This window comes from Chelonia mydas, chromosome 9, assembly GCF_015237465.2.
Source record: "Chelonia mydas isolate rCheMyd1 chromosome 9, rCheMyd1.pri.v2, whole genome shotgun sequence".
Classification (NCBI taxonomy): Eukaryota; Metazoa; Chordata; order Testudines; family Cheloniidae; genus Chelonia; species Chelonia mydas.
The window spans coordinates 27,265,910-27,291,742 of NC_057855.1; the positions used below are offsets into that span (position 1 = coordinate 27,265,910).

General features: G+C 46.4%; 1 protein-coding gene across 3 annotated transcripts in view; it reads left to right on the forward strand.

The window, feature by feature from the left end:
• Positions 1-25,833, forward strand: part of ERICH6 (glutamate rich 6) — a 43,703-nt gene that overhangs the window by 3,331 nt on the left and 14,539 nt on the right. For 2 of the 3 annotated variants that reach the window (XM_043522371.1, XM_007057376.3), the window contains exons 3-12: positions 169-254; positions 1,237-1,297; positions 2,150-2,256; positions 12,028-12,103; positions 15,421-15,536; positions 19,480-19,542; positions 20,454-20,512; positions 20,614-20,730; positions 21,659-21,760; positions 21,840-21,997. In XM_043522371.1, the coding sequence (XP_043378306.1) occupies positions 169-254; positions 1,237-1,297; positions 2,150-2,256; positions 12,028-12,103; positions 15,421-15,536; positions 19,480-19,542; positions 20,454-20,512; positions 20,614-20,730; positions 21,659-21,760; positions 21,840-21,997 (945 nt within the window). Of the gene's footprint in view, positions 1-168; positions 255-1,236; positions 1,298-2,149; positions 2,278-12,027; positions 12,104-15,420; positions 15,537-19,479; positions 19,543-20,453; positions 20,513-20,613; positions 20,731-21,658; positions 21,761-21,839; positions 21,998-25,833 lie in introns of all 3 variants that reach the window. The other variant, XM_043522370.1, reaches the window with a different exon arrangement.

The following is a 25,833-nucleotide window of genomic DNA, read 5'->3' on the forward strand; positions in this document are numbered from 1 at the left end:
CTAATGTTCTTCCTAATGTGTCATTTTCTTTGTGCAAGGAGAGGGAAATTGAATTCCTTTAGCGATAAGGCCATCTATTATAAACAGTGGTCATTAGTGAGACAATAATGCTTTGCAGAGATGTCTTTCCCCTGTAAGCTGAACATACTGTCTTTTCAACTTGCTTAGCTCATCTGAAAACAGGAGTTCCACAGAGATGGAATCAGAGAGCAGCCTCCAGGATGGGGCCACAGAACAGCCAGCTCCAGGCCCAGGTACAACTATGATGTAATTCCATCCTTGCTAGAGACTGGGGTTATAATGCCTTGGGCATATAGAGGGAAGAGAAAAATCAGTGCACACAAAAAGGGAGGAGGCAGTGATCTGGAGCATGTAGGAAAAACCTTGGGGCAAGAAGGAGAGGTGCACTGAGAAATGGGGTATAGGGTCAGAGCAATATTTTCAGTTTTAGATGCCTAAACTTTGACACCTAAATCTATATTTATGCTCCTAAATATGTAGTCTGATTTTCCAGAGGTGCTGAGCACACACATTCTCTATTAACTTCATTTAGGTACCTAGCTACAGATTTAGGTGCCTAGCTATAGACATAGGATGGACTGGGGCAACCACCCCAGGCTCCGTGCTTTGCGGGGCCCCACACTTTGGGATGCGGGGTTCTGGGGGACTAGTGGGAGGCCTGGCGCCGGCAGCAGCAAGCAACCCAGCCCGCCCCGCCAGCTCCCAGTGTCGCTCAGGGGAGGGGGCAGAAGCCAGAAAGAGGCAGGGCGGGAGCTTGGGGGAAGGGGTGCAATAGGGACGGGGAGTGGGGCAGGGAGCAGCGGAGGGAAGAGGTGGAGGCTTGGAGGAAGGGGTGGAATGGGGGCAGGGCCTGGGCCGGAGGGGTGGGGGTTGTCCCGGGCCCTGCACCCCCCTATGGATGGCCCTGGCTATAGGCACCCAAATTTGAGCACTTTTGCCTCAGTAATCTTGAGCATAAAATCACTGCTCAGGTGGGGAAGGGAAGGTGGTCACCCTTCTCTGAAGCCAGAAAAAGGAGTTTACTATCATTCTCATTTAAGACAGGGCATTTGTTCTGTTGGTTGTATTTAATTCAGTAAAAAACAAGTTTTGTTTTTAATTTACATTCATGTGAATACACAATTCTTTAGTCTTCTGTAGCAGGTCAGAATTATGCTTATTACTAGTTTACAGATACAATCTAGTGTAAATACTAGTGATTTTTGTATGCTACAGGTTCCAGAGTACTAGGAGAAATTAGAAGAGAAATTTCCACATCATTAGATACATTAAGCAGGTAAGGAAGGACCCACTCCAACTCCCATTTGAACTCAGTGGAATTATTTGCATTGATTTCAACGGGAGTTAGATGAGGCTCTAGCTGAACTATTACTTCAACATAAAACTTAATTTGTTTGTATTATTGTCTGAGCTGTGGCACGCTGTAATCATTCCTGACATGGGGACTGTACAACCAGGGAGTCAATACAATCAGTACAATTAACTGTCTTCTTTGCTTTCACTCTTCTCCAGATGTTGGTCCTTCGTTATATTATGATCATTTCGTTGGAAAGAATCATGATCAGTCATGTAGATTTCTCTCACCCTAATTTCACAGCAAAATTGGTTATTCATCAGGAGCGGTACCTACATATTAATATTCCCAGTGATGATGATTCCACAGCTTTCCTTACTCACATATTTCATTGTGAAACTTCACAGTGGTGAAATTCTGTCCCTGATAACTTGTGTGCAACTTTTCTTGCCTTTAGTGAAAGTTCTGCACATGTATCACAGGGCAGAATTAGGCCCTTATATGAGAAAGATTTTTTCTAATATTTAACTTAAGTTTTCCCTGCTACAGTATAAGCCTATTACTGTGTGTTCTGTTCCTGTTGATTAATGAGGACAGTTATGGGGCTGTTAGAATATGGATACCTATCCAGTAGGAACTACATTAGGAGTACCCATTTATTTCATCTAAATCATTAAACAGCCAGCTAAGTGTAGCATTTTGTCTTTAACAACAGGGAATCTAAATTCCTTGGGAGATGGCAAGCCATCTGACTTAACCATGGCTATTAGTAAGGCACTATGGGTAAAAAGCCTTTACCCTAAAGTCTGATCATATTGCCTTTCACCTGCTTAGATCGCCTCAAGACAAGAGTTCAGCAGGAAAGTCTGATGGGGCCACAGAACCCAGATCCGAGACCAGCCTCCAGAAGAGGGCCACACAGCAACCAGCTCCCAACATAGGTATTGTAGAATCAAATAAATGTAGGACTGGAAGGGACCTCAAGAAGTTAATGAGTCCAGCCCCCTGCGCTGAGGCAGGACCGAGTAAACTTAGACCATCCCTGATAGCATTAGCGGCGCGTGAGCTCCCCCTTCAGGGAGGCTAGCCACACAGCCCTGCCCCTTCTGCCCAAGGCCCCACCCCTACCTCATGTCCGTGGGAGCCCTGAGTGTCCACCCCACCCTGTCTACCAGAGCCCTAAGTGCCCCCCCTCCCCTGCAGCCAGAGGAGCCACGGCCAAACTGCCCCCAGTGCCAGCCCACTGGCCTCCAGCTGGCTGCATAGCTGAGTTCCTGCTGGCTTGGGCACCCGCAGGGGGAGGGCAGAGCATGGGCGGAGCCAGGGCTTGGCTTAGGGGAGACTTAGCCTCCCTAGCCTATTATACCCGCCGCCCATGCCTGACAGGTGGTTGTCCAAACGGTTTTTAAAAGCCTCCAATGATGGGCATTCCACAACTTCCCCAGAAGCCTATTCCAGAGCATAACTCCAACTATCAGGGTAAAGTCTTTCCTAATATCTAACCTAAATCTCCCTTGCTACAGATTAAGACCATTACTACTTCTCCTACCTTCAGTGGACATGGAGAACAATTGATCATAATCCTCTGTATTGCAACCCTTCACATATTTGAAGACTATTGTCGGGTCTCCTGTCAGTCTTCTTTTCTCAAGACTAAACATAACCAGTTTTTTAACCTTTCTACATAGGTCAACGTTTTCTAAACCTTTTATCATTTTGATTGCTCTCCTCTGGACTCTCCAATTTGTCCACATCTTTCCTAAAGTGTGGTGCCCTTGAATTGAACACAGTGCTCCAGCTGAGGCCTCATGAGTGCCAAGTAGACTGGGACACTTGCCTCCCGTATCTTACATACTCCTGTTAATACACCCCAGAATGATATTTTTGCAGCTGCATCACAGTGAAGACTCATACTCAATTTGTTATCCACTATAACCCCTAGATCCTTTTCAGAAGTACTATCCTCTGTCCAGTTATTTCCCATTCTATAGCTGTGCATTTGATTCTTTTCCTCATAAGTGTAGTACTTTGCACTTGTCTTTATTGAATTTCATCTTGTTGATTTCAGACCAATTCTCTGATTTGTCACAGTAATTTTGAATTCTAATCCTATCCTCCAGAGTGCTTGCAACCCCTCCTAGTTTGATGTCATCTACAGGTTTTATAAGCACACTGCCCACTCCAGTATCCAAGTCATGAATGAAAATATTGACTAGTACTAGACCCAGGACTGACCTGTGCACTCTCAGTTTGAAAGCGACACATTGATAACTACTCTTTGAGTACAGTGTTTCAACTAGTTGTGCACCTACCTTTTAGTAATTTCACTTAGGCTGCATATCCCTAATTTTCTTATGAGAATGCCATGTAGGACTATGACAAAAACAGGCCCGCTGACAGCAATTCCGGGCCCCAGGGCAGAACAATCAATGGGCCCCCACGCAAGCAAACCCCACGCCTGCGTGGATGCGGTCGACCTGACACTTGGGTGGTGCTGCTCCTGTGCTGGCTGGTGCCCAGTAAGCTGCCGGCTGCGCTGCTGGGTGCGCTCTTCCAGCACAGACAGGGCTTCCACATGCCTGCCCGGTAGGGTTGCCAACTGTCTAATTGTGCAAACCCAAAGACCCTTGCCCCATCTCCTGCCCCGCCCCTTCCCTGAGACTATGCCCCTGTCCCACCCCTTCTCCGAGGCCCCGCCACCTGCTCACTCCATCCCCCCCTCCCTCCGTCGCTCGCTCTCCCACATCCTCACTCACTTTCACCAGGCTGGGGCAGGGGACTTTGGGTGGGAGGGGATGCAGGGCCGTCTCTAAGTCCCTATGCAGAATATGCAGCTGCATAGGGCACCATGAAATTTGGGGCACCAAATTGCCCCAGATTTCATGGTGCCCTAGGCAGCTGCGTGCTGCATATGCGGCAGCACCGGCTCCAGCAACCAGCCCTATCCCTTGGCCAGCCCCCCTTGGGCTGCGCCCACTTCAAGGGGCAGGGCCATCCCTAGGGGGATGTGGGTCCCCGGACAACTCCCTCCACCCCACCTGTTAGCCTTCCCCCCTGCTCCACCCCTGTTAGCCGATGGCCAGGGATGTTTGGTGAGGTGCCAGCTATGCCCGTTTATACCATCCGTGACTTTAACCGCTAGGACGCACTGTCCCTTCGCGGCGGGCAGCCCGGGCTAGGCTGACGGATGCCCCAAGGTCCTAACCACCCGTGACTTTAACTGCTAGAGCTCAGAGCTCCTTCGCAGCGGGCAGTCAACACTGACTGACAAGTGCCCCAATGGCAGCACTAAGAGCCTCTCCACACCCGTGACTTTAACTGCTAGAGCTCAGAGCTCCTTCGCAGTGGGCAGCCAGGATTGACTGACAGGTGCCCCAAGAGTTTGCCCCGTGGAGGCGGCACAACTCAACGCTAGGCTCTTAGTACTCTCACCTAATGGCCAGGCTTTATAGCCAAAACGGCTGAGGTTCTTTAATTGTGTTGGCTGCTTTACAGTAAACCAGAGAAACAAGTCAGGCTTATGCACAATGGTTACCAAAATTTATTAAACTAGATTCTAATCATGTGGTTACAAAATTGCTAGTGCCTACTTATTTAAATGTAGAGATGTTACACACACAAACAAGTTACAAAACTGAAGCCACAATCCCAAAGAAAAGAAAACAAAGTATAGAGCTCTATTTCAAAATATGTGTACACTAAAGATAGGAGATCAGGTGTGGGTGCTTCTTACCCTCCTTGCATCTCTCGATTCCAGCGGTGCCAAGCCAGGATCGGTCACTCAATTCCGCGGAAAGACGAATAAGGGACAAGGCTTAGGGACCCTCTTAGCTGCAGAAGCCTTGGGAGGCTGTCACTTATCTGACCAGCAGATAGATAGTGAAAAGCACTCAAAAATCATGGTGCTGTAGGTCCCATACTTATACCTCTGTACTCCTTTATTCTCTTTCTCCTTTCTTATGCCAAATTGGGGCTGGTCTGTCTGGGCGACGCCAGCTCTCGCAAGAGTAGTTCACACTTGCAAGGGAGAAACAATAAGTTTCGACTACTGGACACTTCTTTTATCAGGGTAAATATTTTCCCACCTAGGATGTTGGGGTGTGTGCATCACGCTATTTAGTAGGGGCTAAGAGCCATGTCTGTCACAGCTTCTCTGTCTGCTGTGTGCCTAATCATTGTATATGTTCCCAGAGGCACATTGTAGCAGGACACCTGTGCTTCTCACAGCTTCAAAGGCTGTGCTGGAATTTATGTTAAGTGCCCTGTTGTTTTGGCTCCCGTGTGTTTCCAGCAATGCTGGTCTGAGGGGGGGGGGGGGGGCTGGCTGTCTGGCTACAACCCCCGCCCCCATTTCAGCTCTTCCCCCAGCGACCCCACTCTCACCGGCAGTGGCAGGAAGCGGAGCAACCCAGCCCCAGCCTGCTCCACTCCGCCAGCCCCCAGCCACGGCACTCCGCTTCCCACCGCTGGTGATTGTGGGGAAAGGACCGGGCCCCGCACTCACTGGCGGCGGGAAGCGGAGCCCGGTCCCAGCCGTGTCAGTCAGGTCGGGGAAAGGACTGCCCCCCGCACTCACCCGCGGCAGGAAGCGGAGCGCCGTGGCTCAGAGCTGGCGGAGTAAAGCGGGCTGGCATAGGTGCCGACTTCATGGGTGCTCCGGGGCTGGAGCACCCACAGGGAAAAATTGGTGGGTGCTCTGCACCCACCAGCAGCTCCCTGCCCCTCACCCCCACCCCAGCTCACCTCCGCTTCCTCCCCTGAGCGCACCGCGACTCCTTCTCCCCCTAACTCCCAGCACTTGCTGCCACAAAAAAGCTGTTTGGCACAGCAAGCTCTGGGAGGGAGGGGGGAGGAGGGTGAACGCCGCACTCTCAGGGAAGAGGTGGGGCTGGGGCCGGGATTTGGGGAAGGGGTTGGAATGGGGTGGGGCAGGGGTGGAGTTGGGGTGGGCCTGCGGTATTTAATGAGGCTCGAGCACCCACCAGTGCCGGGAAAAGTTGGCGCCTATGCGGGCTGGGGCCGGGCTGCTCTACTTCCCACCGCTGCCGGTGAGTGTGAGGGGACGGGGGACCCCTTCCCCCAAGCACCCTTCTCCGAGCGACATAGCTGGGGCCAGGGTGAGAGAAGCAGAGCGGGCTGCTCCTGGCCCCCCGCTAATCCCCTGAGCCACTGTGGGGCCCCCCAAAGTGCCCCCTCACAGCTCCTGCCTCCCAGGCCCCGCAGGCCTTGAGCACAGCCTAGACTCTGGGTGGGGGAGAGCAGGTGCCCCCCTCCCTGCGGAGGCCTGGGGCTGTGCAGGGCACCCAAATAGCTAGGGATGGCCCTGGTGGGGTGCAGGCTGTGGGAGGGAGTTTGGGTGCAGGGGGGGCAGGCTCTGGGAGGGAGTTTGGGTGCAGGAGGGGTGAGGGGTGCAGGCTCTGAGAGGGAGTTGGGTAGCAGGGTCTGGGAGGTAGTTGGGGTGCAGGAGGGGGTGCGGGCTTTTGGAGGAAGTTTGGGTGTAGGATGCAAGCTCTGGGAGGGAGTTTGGGTGCGGGAGGGAGTGTGGACTGTAGGCTGTGGAAGGGGGTTGGGGTGCAGGGGGGCGGGGCAGGGGATTTACGCTTACCTCAGGTGGCTCCCGAAAGCTATAGGCACATCCCTCTGGCAGTGGCTCCCAGGCGGGGGTGCCAGGGGGTCTCTGCACACCGCTGCCCGCATGCACCGCCCCCGCAGCTCCCATTGGCCACAGTTCCCGGCCAGTGGGAGGTGCGGTGTCAGTGTTGGGGGCAGCGCATGGAGACCCCCTTTTCCCCCTGGGGCTCAGGGTCGTGCCGGCCGTTTCCGGGAGCAGTGCGGAGCGACCATAGGCGTTGATTTCCCCTCTGCCCCGTGGGTGCTCACCCCCCCCCGCCCCTGGCCACGCCCCTGGCTCTTCCCCTGCACCACCCTTGCCCTGCCCCAATTCCACCCCCTTTCCCCAAGTCCCTGTCCCTGCCCCGCCTCTTTACCACCTCCTCCCCCAAGCATGCCACATCCCCACTCCTCCTGCACCCTCCTGGAAAGTCCTAAGCGCTGCCAAACAGCTGTTAGGCAGCAGGCGGGAAGCGCTGGGAGGGGAAGGAGTGGGGATGTCGCGCTCAGGAGAGAAGGAGGGGGTGGGGGTGGGAGGAGCTTGGCTGACGGTGGGTGCAGAGCACCCACTAATTTTTCCCTGTGGGTGCTCCATCCCTGCAGCACCCACGGAGTCGGCGCCTACGGATGCGAGGGCAGGCAGGAAGCCTGCCTTAGCCCTGCTGTGTTGCCGGCGGCGGCAGCCAGGAGCCCCTGGGCCCTTTTAAATTACCTGGGCCCCTGGGCAATTGCCCTCTTTGCCCCCCTTGTTGGCGGGCCTCATCAAAAGCCTTACTAAAAATCAAGATATGTCATATCTACTGCTTCCCTCCTATTCACTGTGCCAGTAACCCACTCAGAAAAGGAAATTAGGTTGCTTTGGCATGATTTGTTCTTGACAAATCCATGTTGGCTATTCCTGATAACCCTGTTATCCTCCGGGTGCTTACAAATTGATTGTTTAATAATTTGTTCCAGTATCTTTCCAGGTATCAAATTTAGGTTGACTGGTCTATAATTCCCAAGGTCATCTTTGTTCCTCTTTTCAAAGCTAGGTACTATGTTTGCACTTTTCCAGTCTTCTGGGACCTCAGCCATCCTCCAGGAGTTCTCAAAGATAATTGCTAACAGTTCAGAGATTACTTCATTAAGTACCCATGAATTTCATCAGGCCTTGCCGACTTGACTGTCTCTATCTAAATATTCTTTAATCTGTTCTTTCCCGGCTTTGAATTCCTTCCCCCTTGTTGTTAATATTAATTGTGTTGAGTAGCTGATCACCATTACTCTTTTTAGTGAAGACTGAAGCGAAATAGGCATTAAATACCTCAGCTTTCTTCATGTCATCAGTTATTAACTCTCCTCTGCTAAGTAGAGGACCTACACTTTCCTTTGTCTTTCTTTTGCTTCTAATGTACTGAAAGAACTTCATCTTATTGCCTTTTATTTACCTTGCTAAATGTAACTCATATTGTGCCTTAGCCTCTCTGATTTTGTCCCTACATGCTTTTCTGTCCTTTTGTACTCATTAGCAATTTGCCCATGTTTCCACTTTTTGTAGGATTCCTTTTTTATTTTCAGGTCATTGAAAAGCTCCTAGAGCCATATTTCCCTCTTACTGTTCTTCCCATCTTTCCTTAGAATCAGGATAGTGTGCAGTTGTACCTTTAATAGTGCCACCTCGAGAAACTGCCAGCTCTCCTGAACTCTTTTCCCTTAGATTTTCTTCCCATGGGACCTTAACTTATCAGTCCTCTGAGTTTGTTAAAGTCCGCTTTTTTGAAGTCCACTGTCCTTATTCTACTGCTCTCACTCCTTCCTTTCCTTAGAATCATACTGGAAGCTGGCACATCATCTTGAAAAACACCAAAACTGGCAGTATCAAAGCGCATAATTTTTCCTTGCATAGAAAGGATTAAGAATAAGCATTGGTCAGAGAATAAAAGCCAGATGCATATTGCATATGCACAGTGTAACTACTGGATTTCCCACCCTTCACAATCTGATTCCAGAGAGAAGTGTCCTGCCTGCCTAGTTATCTGCCCTCTGAGAGGTGGTGTCTCGTTAGATAGTTGGAAAATCTAATACAATTGCAACCTTAAAAAGAACAGTGTTCCTCCCTTACACAGTGACTTCAGGCCCAACTAGGCTATTCAGTTTAATAGTAACCCTATTTTATGTAGTTTATAAGGTCACTTGCAAAGTGTCTACTCCCCATTTAGAACAAAAACACTTTCTAGTGTAGGCACAGCTTCTACTAGCAAAAGAGCATTTTTACGCTCTAGCTTATCATAGTTCCCCAAAGAAAACAAGCTATGCCAGCAAAAACATATTTTTCCCCAATATAATTGTGTCCAGACTCGGGCTTTTCCTGATATAAAAATGTCATAAAAAACCTCAAATCCCTAAGTGACATTACTGTACTGGCAAAAGTTTCTAGTGTCGACCAGGCTTAAATTAAAAGTCATCTGGATACAACCCTGTAGAATATCAGATTAGATGACCACAGTGGTTCCTTCTGGCCTTGGAATCTATGAAAGTGGAAATCTAAAAACCTTCAGGGAAGCACCCATCAACAAAAGGGATCAGTGTTCCACCTATATAAATAAAGGGGATGTTGTATTAATTATGATGGAGTATATGGGCCCAACAAGTTAGAGATATTAACATAACCTGTAACTGTTCCACAGTAAACAGTTCTAAACAAAGTTTGGTATATGAGACCTTAGCCAGATCAGTACCATGGAAAACACACTAGGAAATTTATACCAAAGGTCAGAAATTTATTGACTGAAACACAAAAAAAGGAAAAGAATTAAAAGAAGGCAAAAAAAATTGAAACTGAGTGATTATGCAAAACAAAGTTAAAGTCTTTTTAGAGAGGGAATATTGGTTCGAGTGCTGTGGACTGGGATGTAGGCAGTCTTGTCTAGTAGTCAGAGCAGGAGTCAGGTCTAGAGGCCTAGCAGGCACCCAGGTTGGGGAAACAAAGCCGAGGGTCAGCACCATGGTCAACTGCTAATTACCAGAGCCAGGAATCAAGTCAGAATCAGGAATCGAAGCTGAGGGTCAAAGCCAAGGTCAGAAACCAAATGCTAGAGCTAGGGATCAAGGCAGAGTCAGAAGTCAGAGACAGGACTAGTAAGTGATGGTGGAAGCGAGGTAAGGGCAGGAAATGGAGGAAAGGCAAGAATCAAGCATGGTGCATGAGCCCGGTGGGAACAGGAGTGAAAGCAGGGGTGAGGCAGAAGCCAGGAGCAGAGCAGGAATTGGAAACAGGGTTGGGTGCAGGAAGCAGGGTCCCATGGAGCCACAACAGGAAATCACCTTGTTGCTCAAACAACTTCCTGTACCACCGTCTGGCTTAAATAGCGTGGTTGGACCAATCGGTGGAGACTGGGCGCTCCTCCAATCAGCTTCTCAGCCCACCAGGTTTCAGCGAACATTGGGAACTTCAAGGTCTGGGACACGACAGTGAGTCTTATTCTATCAAACAGTCCTCCTTGATGAGGAAGAAAGTGGCTAGTTCTGTTTAATCCTGAGTCAGGAATGATAGTCACTTTACTGCTTTTGACAAAACAGATGGATCTAGAAGGGAGAGAAGAGAGATAAGATGGGGAAATATGGCTTTTGTTGACGTTCTCAGGAAACAGGGGGCTAGTGGGTCATAAATAGGTGCTTTGGGCCGGCACATCACCCATAACAGCTGTTGCTGTGGACCTTGGCTTGCCTCCCCAGTCAGGGACATCTGATGTGGTCAGGTCCCTCTCCTTCACTGGTCCTTCTCAGGCTGAGCAGAGCTGCTTGGGCTGTCTCATCTCATTGTGCTCCAGCTGTGCCGTGCAGTTTTATTTAGGTTCAAGTGAAAAGCCAAGAGATTGGGCGATAGAAAGAGAGACAAAAGGGAGAGGAAGACAGAGCAGGATCTCTCATGTAGCAGACTAGAGTCCTTGCTGGTGCAGTGGTGATGGTCACATGTCCCTACTATGTGCCAACATCTGGGTATCATGATGAAAAGTCCCTTGGCAGTGGCTGTAGCAGTGGTGGTAGTAGTCCTTCCCTGCCCTCCCAAAATCTGTTTTTAAGGGCCCCAAAAAGGGGTGGTTGGCTGAAATAACTCCTCCCCTCATTATTTGGTCCAGCAATTAGGCCTAATTTCCAGTTCCACACTCCCCTTGTTTACTAAGCATGATTTTAACATAGTCCTTCAGTTTTATCAGTAGGCCTTCTTGTTTAGATTAATGTAGTCTGTCTTTCTTTTGTACATTTTCCCACAAATAGATTATTATTATAGGTTACGGGAACATTTAATGACCTTTCAGTTGCTTTTCACAGGTAAGCTCACAGTTAGGATAAAGTTGTAGGTGCAATTATTACAAAAGGGAGCAAGAGGGGAAGGGTTAGTAGATTCAATAAAGCAGGGAGGGGGGCAACAAGCTATCTAGAACTAGCTAACCACAGTGAATGTGTCTTACCATGTGTCCGAAGGCAACTAAGGAAGAAATTTTGTCAACCTCTTCCAAGACTTAGTTCCACAAGCAAGTCTTTGACTGAGAAACTTGTGCTCTATGATCAACCAAAAAGAACACAAGGGATGAGAGCAGACCCAACACAGCCAAGGAGGGGTTTAGGGCAAAAGATGATCGTTGAAGTATTTACGTCCTTGATTTGGATGGGCTTTATAAACAGACACATAGCATATTGGCAGGCAGGGCACTGTGAGAAGGGTGGGCATAAGTGACCCTCAGTGCTAGACAAAAGGAGCCCCTGAGTAGCTGAATTCTGCTGGGATTGGAATCTCCAGGTCAGAAGCCTGGGAAGCCCAGTGAGGATAGGTTTACAGTAGGTTTAGACTGCATGCAGCAATAATAATCCCTCAAAACCGATTCAGGAGTTAGTCCTCAACACTTCATCTTTTTGAACTAAGGTAACAAATTTCTGCTTTTAAGAAGCACCTTGCTATGGAACTACCATTTAAAAATAGGGTATGTTTGTGTTTGGATTTTAACACCTACAGTTCTCTCTCATGTACCTAGACCAGCAGATGCACTGAAGAGTCTGTGTGTTTAATCATTTAGTATTGTTTGTATTGCATGCATCAACTAGTTTGTTGTGTTCAACAGGTACAAAAGGCCTTCCTACAATATTAGGTGGAATTAGAAGAGAAACTTCCTCTCCCTCGTTACACAAGTTAAGCTGGTAAGCACATGCAAAATTACCACAGAACTTAATATGACTTGGTGGTGGTCAAACAGGATCATGAGCTGGGAAACTTAGAACCAGTGAAGAAAGCTACTTACAAATCTCCATTGCTTTCATTGTTTTTCCTGAATATAGTTCAAGCCTGCTTTTAAGATGTAGGCCTTGTCAAAGGTGTCTGACAGCCACAGAGACTGCTGTCTTCTATTTATCCACAAAGCTGGTACAGCATGGGCCACGGTAGCATGGGCTACTCTTTGAATAAGCTTCAGCCTGGATTTGGAGGGAAAGTATCTGTGAGTGAAAGGGTAGTTCATTCTCTATGTCCATCCTGTTTTGGCTTCTACTTAAATAACCAACAGGGGTGCCGATTATTTGCGCTACGTCTGTCCGGTGGTTGTTTTTGCAATGCCTGTTCACTAGGATCTGTACTAGGACCACCAACATATTTCATATACATTACTTGTTCACAGCTTTGAGCAGGCGAAAGCTTTCAACTCAACTGTTGAATTCACCTCTGCAAGGTAGTAGGACAGCTGCACTATGTAGTGGAAAAGGGAAGGGCTCTATGATGCTTTTAGTCTGTAAGGCTACGTCTACGCTTAAAATGCTACAGTGGTCCAGCTGCAGCTGCACCACTATAGCACTTGAGTGTGGACGAGTGGTTCTCAACTCACGGCTCGTCGGCCTCTTGCAGCCCAATCAGCACACAGCTGGGGCCCATGTGACATCCTCAGGGCCATACAGGTAGTATATATATTATGTGGATGCGGCCCATATACTGAATAGAGAGCTGCATATGCAGCCCACAATGGTAAATTGCCTGAGAACCACTGGTGTAGACACTTACTGCAGCAAAAAGGAGGAGTTTTCCCATCCCCGTAATAAATCCATCTCCCCAAGAGGCGGTAGCTAGGTTAATGGAAGAATTGTTCTCTCAACCTAGTGTTGTCTACATGGGGACTGAGGTCATTTTAACTATGTCACTCAGGAGATGGGAGGGTGGATTTTTCACACCTGAGCAACGTTGCTGAGTCGATCTAATTTTCTAGTGTAGATCAGCCCTAATTTTAGATATGATGTTATGCTTTAACTATAAATTGGATGATACAGCTGATGTGGATTATAATCTTCTGCATATGAAAGGTGTTGGAAATTAACGGGATATGCAAGTGGGTTTGCAAATTTTAACTCACTGCTGTTTAAAATAGACCATACTTAAAGTTGATCATGCTTCACCTACTGAACGTTTTTTCCTTCCCCATGCCTGCATCTATTTTTTTGCTGTTTTTAAGTTTGCTCATGAGTCTTGGGCCCTTGGCATTGATTTATAAATCAAAAAGCCTTAGATACTTAACAGGGTCTTTGCAATCAGACACAAGAAGAGAAATGTCAAATATTGGAACAGTCAGCCTTGATGGTGGAGCACAGGAATTTTAAACGCTGGTTTGATTAATCCTGGTTTCCCATACTTGACGTTTTTCATCTCAGTTCTTACCATGGAAGATAAGAATGTGTGTGTTAAAGTATTTAATGTATAAAACAAACCTAGTGTTCATTTACTACTTAATGCTTTGAGAGAGAAACTGGTCTGAGATTTTCATAGTTTAATCTCAAAGGCCTTTTTAAGGACATTTTCATTGTCTAGTCCATTGGAGACCTTCAGAGACTGACTTGGTTGAGCATAAGTCTATAAATCTTAGAGATAGCAAAAATATGTTTCTAGGCCTTTATTCCTTCCTACAGACATAGAATCATAGAATCATAGAATATCAGGGTTGGAAGGGACCCCAGAAGGTCATCTAGTCCAACCCCCTGCTCGAAGCAGGACCAAGTCCTAGTTAAATCATCCCAGCCAGGGCTTTGTCAAGCCTGACCTTAAAAACCTCTAAGGAAGGAGATTCTACCACCTCCCTAGGTAACGCATTCCAGTGTTTCACCACCCTCTTAGTGAAAAAGTTTTTCCTAATATCCAATCTAAACCTCCCCCATTGCAATTTGAGACCATTACTCCTCGTTCTGTCATCTGCTACCATTGAGAACAGTCTAGAGCCATCCTCTTTGGAACCCCCTTTCAGGTAGTTGAAAGCAGCTATCAAATCCCCCCTCATTCTTCTCTTCTGCAGACTAAACAATCCCAGCTCCCTCAGCCTCTCCTCATAAGTCATGTGCTCTAGACCCCTAATCATTTTTGTTGCCCTTCGCTGGACTCTCTCCAATTTATCCACATCCTTCTTGTAGTGTGGGGCCCAAAACTGGACACAGTACTCCAGATGAGGCCTCACCAGTGTCGAATAGAGGGGAACGATCACGTCCCTCGATCTGCTCGCTATGCCCCTACTTATACATCCCAAAATGCCATTGGCCTTCTTGGCAACAAGGGCACACTGCTGACTCATATCCAGCTTCTCGTCCACTGTCACCCCTAGGTCCTTTTCCGCAGAACTGCTGCCTAGCCATTCGGTCCCTAGTCTGTAGCGGTGCATTGGATTCTTCCATCCTAAGTGCAGGACCCTGCACTTATCCTTATTGAACCTCATCAGATTTCTTTTGGCCCAAACCTCCAATTTGTCTAGGTCCTTCTGTATCCTATCCCTCCCCTCCAGCATATCTACCACTCCTCCCAGTTTAGTATCATCCGCAAATTTGCTGAGAGTGCAATCCACACCATCCTCCAGATCATTTATGAAGATATTGAACAAAACCGGCCCCAGGACCGACCCCTGGGGCACTCCACTTGACACCGGCTGCCAACTAGACATGGAGCCATTGATCACTACCCGTTGAGCCCGACAATCTAGCCAGCTTTCTACCCACCTTATAGTGCATTCATCCAGCCCATACTTCCTTAACTTGCTGACAAGAATACTGTGGGAGACCGTGTCAAAAGCTTTGCTAAAGTCAAGAAACAATACATCCACTGCTTTCCCTTCATCCACAGAACCAGTAATCTCATCATAAAAGGCGATTAGATTAGTCAGGCATGACCTTCCCTTGGTGAATCCATGCTGACTGTTCCTGATCACTTTCCTCTCATGTAAGTGCTTCAGGATTGATTCTTTGAGGACCTGCTCCATGATTTTTCCAGGGACTGAGGTGAGGCTGACTGGCCTGTAGTTCCCAGGATCCTCCTTCTTCCCTTTTTTAAAGATTGGCACTACATTAGCCTTTTTCCAGAGTCCACATGTGTGACTCTCAATTCTAATAGTGTATTAAATACTCAAGTTGGAAAAACCTCCTGCTTGAATAGATTTTCAAAAGCAACTTCTTTGCAGCTACCATACATGATTAATTTGCAATTTGTGTTTTATATGTAGTGAAAGAAAAACATCAGATAATGTTGATCACTCAACTCATGAGAAATCTTTAGGAATTTCCGTGTCAATGCAGACAGAAAAAAGCTGGATTTATGAACATATCTACAGAAAAACCGGTAAGAAATGGCTTTGCTAGTTCAAATATCTGATGCTTACTGTATAAGAGCCAACATGTATAGTAGTAATTGCACATTTATAACATTTTTTATATAAGGTGCCTAGTAACCAAGGATTTGTGTAATTCCTTATTTTACACAAGGGTAAACTTGACACAGAAGTCAAGTGCAAGGTTCTGCAGCAAGTCAATGTTAGACTTGGGAACAGAACCCAGGAGACCTCCTTGCTATAACTACTAGCTAGCACTTCTTCTAAATACAACTATTATTAAACATGTGACAGAACGTTTAGCTAGTAAGAAGAATATCCAGCAGTTTGTGGGGGAATGCTCAACAGATAACAGACCTAGTTGTGTATCATATCCCTATGGCAGATAACTTTCAAAGCCTCTAAATAGAGTTGAAAATATATGGCCTCTTTCCTTCTGCTGCTCAACTGAGTCATCCAAATTGGACCAAATGTCAGGGCTTGTCTACACTGGTAATTAACAGCATTGCAACTTTCTCGTTCAGGGGTGTGAAAAAACACCCCCCGGAACACAGCAAGTTGCAGCACTGTAAAGCACCAGTGTAAACAGTGCCCCAGCGCTGGAAGCTACGCCCCTTGTTGAGGTGGTTTTTTGGAGCCCTGGGAGACCTCCCTCCCAGCGCTCCGCTGCGACCACACAAGCCACGTTAACATGCTGCTGCAGCAGTGCTTTAGCACTGCCAGTGTAGACTGGCCCTTAGAGAGGTGGATGACTGAGGTAATAATCTCACCAAATGAGGGTCAATCCATCCTCATCATCGTATCCGCTCATTAGACTCCACACCTGAGCATAGCCATTATATGAACATACCCTCATATCTCAATGTCTGTACTTTGACCCGTCAACCTTTTACCCCCAATCGGAGATATTGCAGATTATGTATTCCTTACGCCATCCGATCCTAAACCGAACTTCACACCCCTTGATAATCGGTACGTTATTCCCTGATTACCAGAAACTTCTATGCTTAAACTCTGTACCATTCACTTTTTTAAAATATCTTAATAAAATTTTTAAATCTGTTCTTTCATTGGACCAACTCCTGTTGGTGAGAGAGACAAGCTTTCGAGCCCCACAGAGCTCTTTTTCATATCTGGGAAAAAGAAAAGGAGGACTTGTGGCACTAACGAGACTAACAAATTTTATTTGAGCATAAGCTTTCGTGAGCTACAGCTCCCCACTCTGAACTCTAGGGTACAGATGTGGGGACCTGCATGAAAGACCCCCTAAGCTTATTCTTACCAGCTTAGGTTAAAAACTTCGTCAAGGTACAAACTTTGCCTTGTCCTTGAACACTATGCTGCCACCGCCAAGCGTGTTAAACAAAGAACAGGGAAAGAGCCCACTTGGAGACAACTTCCCCCCAAAATATCCCCCAAGCCCTACGCCCCCTTTCCTGGGGAAGGCTTGATAAAAATCCTCACCAATTTGCATAGGTGAACACAGACCCAAACCCTTGGATCTTAAGAACAATGAAAAAGCAATCAGGATCTTAAAAGAAGAATTTTAATTAAAGAAAAAGTAAAAGGATCACCTCTGTAAAGTCAGGATGGTAAATACCTTACAGGGTAATCAGATTCAAAACATAGAGAATCCCCCTAGGCAAAACCTTAAGTTACAAAAAGACACAAAAACAGGAATATACATTCCATTCAGCACAGCTTATTTACCATTTACCAGCCATTTAAACAAAAGGAAATCTAATGCATTTCTAGCTAGATTACTTACTAACAAGTTCTAATACTCCATTCCTGTTCTGTTCCCTGCAAAAGCATCACACAGGCAGACAGACCCTTCATGCATCCAATGAAGTGAGCTGTAGCTCACGAAAGCTTATGCTCAAATAAATTTGTTAGTCTCCAAGGTGCCACAAGTACTCCTTTTCTTTTTGCGGATACAGACTAACATGGCTGCTACTCTGATATCTGGGAAAGGTACTCAGAGCATAACAGCTAAATGCAAGGTGGACAAGATTGTTTAGCATAAATAGTTAGCACATATTGTAAGGGACCACTCAAGATAGAGTGGCCCATTAACACTTCTGCAGTCACAGGACAAAAAGAGGGGTTAGTGAATTACAGATCTTTGTTCAGTCCATGATTTTTAGTGTCTAGCAAAGTAATGAATTTAAGCTCCCAGGCTCATCTTTTGAAAGTGTTGTGCAGGTTTCCATTGAGGATGAGGACTGATAGCGATCACTCTATATCCGACCTATGTGAAAAGTGTGATAGGGTGTTTTTATCTTTTATCATTTTCCTGTTTGAGTTCATTTGAGAACATAGGGATTGTCTGGTTTTACTCACGTAGTTATTGGGACATTTAATGCACTGGATGACAGTACACCATATGTTGTGATATGTATGTGCAGGATCCATGGATCTTGAAAGGTATGTTGTGGAGAATGTTGATCACTGGATATATGTCTGCAGGTTTTGCATCATTGTTCTGGCAGGTCTGGTGCTGATTTGAGATGGTGTGTCCTGGTCTGTCAGGGGCTTGCTTCAGATGATAAGCTTGGAGAGGTGATAGGTGGGGGGTTGTTTGAAGGCCAGAAGTCAGGGTTCAGGAAAGATTTCTTTCAGGATGGGGTCCCCATCAAATATGGGTTTGATAATATCCCGTATGGGTTCCAGTGTGGGGTGGTAGGTGATAACTAGGGGTGTGCGGTTGGAGCGGGTTTATGTATTGAAGCAGGTTCTCTTGAGGTATTTGGGTGGCCCATTCCATGATCCAATCTACTTCTCTGGTGGAGTGTCCTTGTTTGGTGAAGGTGATTTTGAGTGTGTTAAGGTGTATATCCCAGACTTTCGCCTCTGAGCATATTCTGTGGTATCTGAGTGTTTGGCTGTAGATAGATTTCTTGGTTTGTTTGGGATAATTACTGGATCTGTGAAGATAAGTGGGGTGATCCATGGGTTTCTTGTATATAGATATCTGTAGGGTTCCATTGTTGAAGCTGATTGTGGTATCCGGGAAGCTGATGCTGGTGTGGGAGTGTTCTAGAGAGAGTTTAATGGATGGGTAGTAATTGTTGAAGTTGTGATGAAAATCTATGAGGGAGTTCAAGCCATCTGTCCAGAGGATGAAAATATCATTGATGTATCTCAGGTATATCATTGGTTTTGTGGTACATTTGTCCAGAAATTCTTCTTCAAGGTGGCCAATGAAGAGGTTGATACATTGGGGAGCCATCCTAGTACCCACGGCTGTCCCCATGGTTTGGACAAAGTGTTTGTTGTTGAATGTAAAATCGTTAAGGGGGAGGATGAAATGGATGAGTTTGGCAATGTGTTTGGGGTGGATATCTGAGGGTTGTCTATTGTCTTGTAAATATTTGAGGCAGGCAGGTCTGCTGTTATTGTGAGGGATGTTGGTGTATAGGGAAGTGACATCCATGGTGGCGAGGACAGTGTTCTGAGGCAGGTGGTTAATGTTGCAGAATTTATAGAGAAAGTTGGTTGTGTCCTGAAGGAAACTGGCTCAAAAGCTTGTCTCTATATAAAAGATATTACCTACCCACTTGTGTCTCTAATGTCCTAGGACCAACAGAGCTACAACTACACTGCATCATCCAAATGTTATCTGGACAACCACTGTTGATTGGGGTATCGTGTGCAGAAGGGCTGCTCAATTAGACTTTAACGGATACTTATTTGTAAAATCCAATACAAACACTTCGCAAGAGGAAATACTGGAGACAAGACGGAGCACTGAATGCCTGGGGCCTCACAGCACCACACCGCTATATTAAAGAGAGGCCCATCCACAGAGTAGCACTCAATGTATTTTGGTATCCCTCCCTGGTGTTTCCTCTCCTCCAGCTGTGCATTCCCTGCCGCTCTTTTCTTTGACGAGATCAAACACATTGTCAAAGCTTGGCTACTGCCTATGTTGACTGTGTATTTTAATTCTAGTTCAGAGAAAGACTGAAGAGCTCAAGAAAGACAGCATTCACATTGCTTCTGCTGACGAAAATGGTAAACTGATACCCAGAGGAGCTGCTTCTGCTTTCCGTCTTGGAGGGCTGCATTCTATTCTGCACACACCAGTACCTATCGGATAGTGACAAAGGGCAGGGAACTCAGAAAAGAGAAATAAAAATGGTTTGGGATTAGAAGGACTGGCAAGATTAAAAGAACTAGAAGTGGGGCTTCTCTGAGCCATAACTGGGGGATATGGCTTGTTGCAAGGTTCTGAAGGAAGTAAATAGTAAGGTGGAAGGTGAATTATGGCACACGGAAATATAACTGAGTAATGGGATTCATTGTGATTGGATGTCAGGAAAAGCTTCCGGCCAACCATTTCTATTGGATTGGGAATAGCTGTCTGAGGGGAGTGGTGCAAACCCCTTCACTTGGGATAATTATGTGTGGACTAAATATAGGAAACAGTCTTGCATTGGCAGTGGACAGATTAGAAGACTTAATAGGAGTTTCCCCATCTCTAGCTTCCAGTCTCTTGCTCCTCAAGACAGCAGAGGTGGGAACTGCTTTAGACACTGTAGCCCTGATCCAACACTTCACTTAAATGCTTAACCTTAAGCAGTGAGCTGTCCTGTTGACTTCAATGGGACTATTCCTTGTTTAAAATTAAGCCCATGCTTTACTGCGCATGCTTAAGTACAGTATGGGATCAGGGCCTATATGTCCCTTCCCCCACCAAAGCGGGGAAGGGCTCCATACTGGTGGACAGCAACCCTACCAATGGTTTAGGAGCAGCGAGTTGATAAACTCCAAAGATGTTCCAGCTAGATGGCATGTGTTAAGGAAAGGGAAGGGGGGAAGGGGTGTTGAAAAGCCAGGGAGGGAATTCCTCCCAAGATGCTAGGAAGAAATGCTCTCCTAGAACACAACGCCTTCCCTAATTAATTCTCATTGCTGCTATTCAGATATACATGCAGTGCTGTCACAAGACCTCAGCAGTTTAGGCATTTTGTGCGACATGGAGGTATGGTTCTCTGGTCCCTACAATTATACATTTTATTCTTAACAATTGTCCCTCTGAAAAAGAGCTGATTCTACATTGAATTTGCTGTTTTCAAATTTAAGTTTAATGAAGACTTCATAAGACTGTTTGAGGAATCCCTGCGCACACTGTCCCATATTGGGCCACCAACTATTCTAGCATATAGGCCAGAATCATCAAGAGAAGACATGGAGATACAGGTGATGTTTCTTTCTGCTACATGGTAATGTGTTTGTATTAACCCCCAAGAGCTGCAGGAGGGAAAAATGAAATCTCTGTAAGATGCTGCCATCTGTCAAACTCAACTTGCAAGGGTTTCATTAGCAGTGAGAGGTTGTCATTCACTAGGGCATTGAAATGTGTAATCCACATACCAAAATACGTTAAGACTGTGCAAGCATCCCACACTATTTCATGCTGAGGATACATTTCTAGGGCAAAATCTAGTTCTTTCACTAAAACTGAGATATACAATCTTATTTTGGTTTATGTATAATGTTCTTGGTAGTACATAGTTCTGGTTAGCCCAAAGTGGTATGTGTTTATCTAATAGAATCTATTAGAGTTTATCTAACACTGCTTCAGAAATGAGACAGTAGCCAAGCAATCTAAATATCATTCTGTAAGGGCTGGGAGCCGGAAGCAGACAGTGTTCCACTGACCAGAGCTGCCCTTGAAACACACCTGATCATTTATCTGAATTTGATCCAGGGTGCTGGGACTAAGAAACACCCTGTGAAATAAATAAATAAGCCACAGGGGAAGGAGGAAAAACAGTCTCTGAAAATACTTTTTGCCAGGAACCCAGGCAACAAAAAGTTTGCAGCACTGCCCAGGCTCCTCTGTCACCACTTTGCAGAAGCTAGACAGCTCTTCAAGATCCCTGATGAAATAAATTGGATAACTTAAAGTGTTTGGCAATCGTCTTAGAAAGTAAAAGTGAGCCAATAGTCTTCAAACTGTCATGCTAATCATCTCAGAAGCTTGGTTGTGCATGCATAGACTGAAATAAAGGACTTTAAAACATGGCGTTTTTGAAGGTACCTCCTTTTCCTAGAATAGGAGGATTATAGAAACATTACATCAACGTGCAAATCCTTGTTTTCCTCTCCGACCCCCCCATTGTAGATAGAAGAGGAATCTCTTGCAACATGTGAGTACTGTGGCAGCTTGCTGAAATTATTTCCTTCCTATGAAGAGCTTGACCCAGCCTCTGAAGATTACGAATCAGTAAGCCATTGCAAAGAGTTAACAGAGCTTCTCCATGAATCACCCGCTACTGGAGTAACACCACTGCTTTGCTTTTCAGTTTTTCTGTTGTGAGCAAAATCAGGATCTCTATGAGTACATCATTACTGAAAAAAAGATTTACGAGAATGCTAGAAATGAGTCAATCTCCATTCACCCCCATGCAGCCCACGGCAGTGAAGTGGACAGGCAGAAAGCAAGGGAGAAAGAATATCAGAGGTACCATTTGCCGCTAAAATATAGCGAACTGTGCAGTTAGTTCTTTTTGGTAACAACATTCTAACCTGGGGGAGACAATGCAGAGAAATTCAAAATATAGCAAATGGGAGTAAAAAAAGAATCTGCACCAAACAGGAGGAATATATGTCAGGAAAAGTCCACAGAGGACCTGGTCAGTATGTGTTAGCACATGCCCCACTTGAACTGTCTTCTCATTGATATTAGTGATATGACATCTTTGGCTTTAGTAATCTCCAGAAAGTAAGTGAAGCCAGACTCATAATCACAAACTGACAGTGTTAAGCCCCAAATGCTTAAGCCACATTTTTCAGTGAAAAGAACAGGAGTACTTATGGCACCTTAGAGACTAACAAATTTATTTGAGCATAAGCTTTCGTGGGCTACAGCCCACTTCATCAGATGCATAGAATGGAACATATAGTAAGAAGATATATATATATATACATACAGAGAACATGAAAAGGTGGAAGTAGCCATACCAACTGTAAGAGGCTAATTAATTAAGATGAGCTATTATCAGCAGGAGAAAAAAAATTTGTAGTGATAATCAAGGTGGCCCATTTAGGCTGTTGACAAGAAGATGTGAGGAAACTTAACATGGGGAAATAGATTCAATATGTGTAATGACCCAGCCACTCCCAGTCTCTATTCAAACCCAAGTTAATGGTATCTAGTTTGCATATTAATTAAAGCTCAGCAGTTTCTCCTTGGAGTCTGTTTCTGAAGCTTTTCTGTTGCAAAATTGCCACCTTTAAGTCTTTTACTGAGTGAGCAGAGAGGTTGAAGTGTTCTCCTACCGGTTTTTGAATGTTATGATTCCTGATCTCAGATTTGTGTCCATTTATTCTTTCAGTGAGATATTGATTTTGGATGCCTTTGGTTTTTGGGGTAACCAAACTGAGAGACACTTCGAACCCACTTGTCAAAGGTGCTGAATACTCGCAAAATTGACATGAATTTTGGTTGTGAGTGCTCAGCACTTCTTAAAAGTTATATTTGGTGTGTGTATGTAATGCATATATAGCAGGCCAGGTCCTTGGTGTTAAGGTGGCACTCAAGATCAATGGCAACTACTCTGCAATCCCACATTATTACTACTTAGAGAAGTCTGTTTAGAGGGATGTATTAGATTGTTTTAGCAACAAGTGATACTTCTAGCAGTAGCAACACAGAAAAAAACCCAAACCTTTCAGGTGTGCAAGACCGCAAGATGATGAGAAAACAGTAAAAGGTTTGTCTGTTCTCTCCAAACTCCATCTCTACCTACAGTAGCAACACTTTCCAGTACCATCAATCAAATGAATTGGTGACTTTATAGAAATCTCGCCTTCCTTTAAGAAAGAGAAAAGCAAAATAGGATGGAGCTGCAGGGAGTGGTAGAAATAGGTTAATGCCAGTACTTAGCAGTACAAATTTTATTCTTAGGGCATGGCTACACTTGCAAATGTAGAGCGCTTTGAGTTAAACCAGCCCTCATAGAGCGCAGTAGGGAACGTGCTGCAGTCTGTCCACACTGACAGCTACAAGCGCACTGGTGTGTCGACATTTGCGGCACTGGGAGCGGTGCATTGTGGACAGCTATCCCACAGAGGACCTCTTCCCATTCTGGCACTGTGGCTTATGGGGGGGCATTCTGGGTCCTATCCCAATGCTCCATGATGCATCGGTTTGCATCCCAGCAATCCCTCTGCTTCCATCCACAATTGGCGCCATGTTTCTACTTTTTTTTGTACTGCATGCTCTGTCTTCCCTTTCAGTCTGCGGGAATGAAGCTCGAACTGCTGAGGAATATGCTGACGAGTCTCGCCAGCACATCACGTTTGGCAGTCAAGTTACTCCTTAAGATCCAAAGTGACAGTGAGGACTCTGACGATGATATCGATGCGAGTAATGCATAAGACACGAGATTGCTTGTGGCATTCACGGACATGCTCACTAGTGTGGAACGGCGCTTTTGGGCTCAGGAAACAAGCACTGAGTGGTGGGATCACATCGTCATGCAAGGGATGACAAGCAGTGGCTACAGAACTTTCGGATGAGAAAAGCCACTTTCGTGGGACTGTGAGGAGCTCGTCCCCACCCTGCGGCACAAGGACACGAGATTGAGAGCTGCCCTGATGGTGGAGAAGCAGGTGGCTATTGCAATCTGGAAGCTGGCAACTCCAGACAGCTACTGATCGGTCGCTAACCAGTTTGGAGTGGGGAAGTCGACCGTTGGAATCATTTTGATGCAAGTTTGCAGGGCCATTAATTGCATCCTGCTCAGAAGAACCGTGACTCCAGGTAATGTGCATGATATTGTGGATGGCTTTGCACAAATGGATTTCCCGAACTGCAGAGGGGCGATAGATGGGACACATATTCCAATTTTGGCACCAGCCCACCTAGCCTCCAAGTACGTTGATTGGAAGGGCTATTTCTCTATGGTTCTCTAGGCGCTTGTGGATCACAGAGGGCGTTTCATTGACATTAACGCAAGCTGGCCCGGAAAGGTGCATGACACACCCATCTTTCAGAACACAGGCCTGTTCAGGAAGCAGCAAGCCGGGACTTTCTTCCCAGACCAGAAGATCACCGTAGGGGAAGTCAAAATGCCCACTGTGATCCTTGGAGACCCCGCTTACCCTTTAATCCCGTGGCTCATGAAACCCTACACAGGGAGCCTTGACAGCAGCAAGGAGTGGTTAAACAACAGGCTGAGCTGGTGCAGAATGACTGTGGAGTGTGCTTTTGGCCATCTGAAGGGCCGCTGGTGCTCTCTGTTTGGGAAGCTGGACCTGGCTGATAACAGCATCCCCACAGTTATATCCGCGTGCTGTACCCTCCGTAACGTTTATGAGGGGAAGGGTGAAAGATTCACTCAGGCATGGAACTTGGAGGTTCAACACCTGGAGGCTGAATTTGAACAGCCAGAGAGCAGGGCTATTAGAGGGGCCCAGTGTGGGGCTGCAAGGATTAGGGATGCCTTGAGGGAGCAATTTGAGGCTGAAAGCCACCAGTAATGTCTGGTGCCCTGCATGGGAGTGAAGTGCAGTGGTTCCAATGTTAGTAGGCATCTGTGTTTGCTACGTATGATGCACTGACTTGCAGTGCCTGCTGCTTTTCTGGGCTAAGGTATATTATTGTTATGCAATAATAAAGAATGTTTTCAAAGCAAAAAAATTCATTTAATGAAAAGAAAATGCACTTATTGAAAAGAAACACAACTGCTTGGGAAACAGAAAGGGCCGGGGGTGGGGTGGGAAACGGTACAATCACAGGTTTGCATATGTCCTGTTATCATACTCAGCCTTCCTGTTGGGAGTGCTGTGCAATGAGAGCTGCGCTTCAGGATGGCTATACTGCATGGTGATGGGGGTTGAGCGCAGCGGGTAAGGGTCGTAGTTTTCAGGGCTGGGTGGTGAAGCTACAGGTGTTGGAGGCAGCTGGTGGCGATAAGAACCTGGATGTTGAGGAAAGTGGTTTGGAGGTGACATGGTGGCACAAGGGAAAGAGTTTTGGGACGAGGGCTGCGGGGGCAGGTGCGGTAGTGCTCCGCCTGCATGGCTACGAGCGCCTGGATCGAGTCCGCTTGGTGCTCCATGATGCTTATCAGCCGCTCTGTGCTTTGGTGCCGGCGATTCATATTCTGCTGGCGGACCCTCCTTTCACTCTCCCACCACTCCTGCACTTTTTGATTTTCATTAAGGGAGTGCTGCATGACTTCATGCAGCATGTCCTCTTTGCTTCTACGTGGGATCTTCCTGATTCTTTGCAGCCTCTCGGCTGGTGATAACACGTACGGCTGAGATCTCGAGGTTGCATCTGTAAAGGCA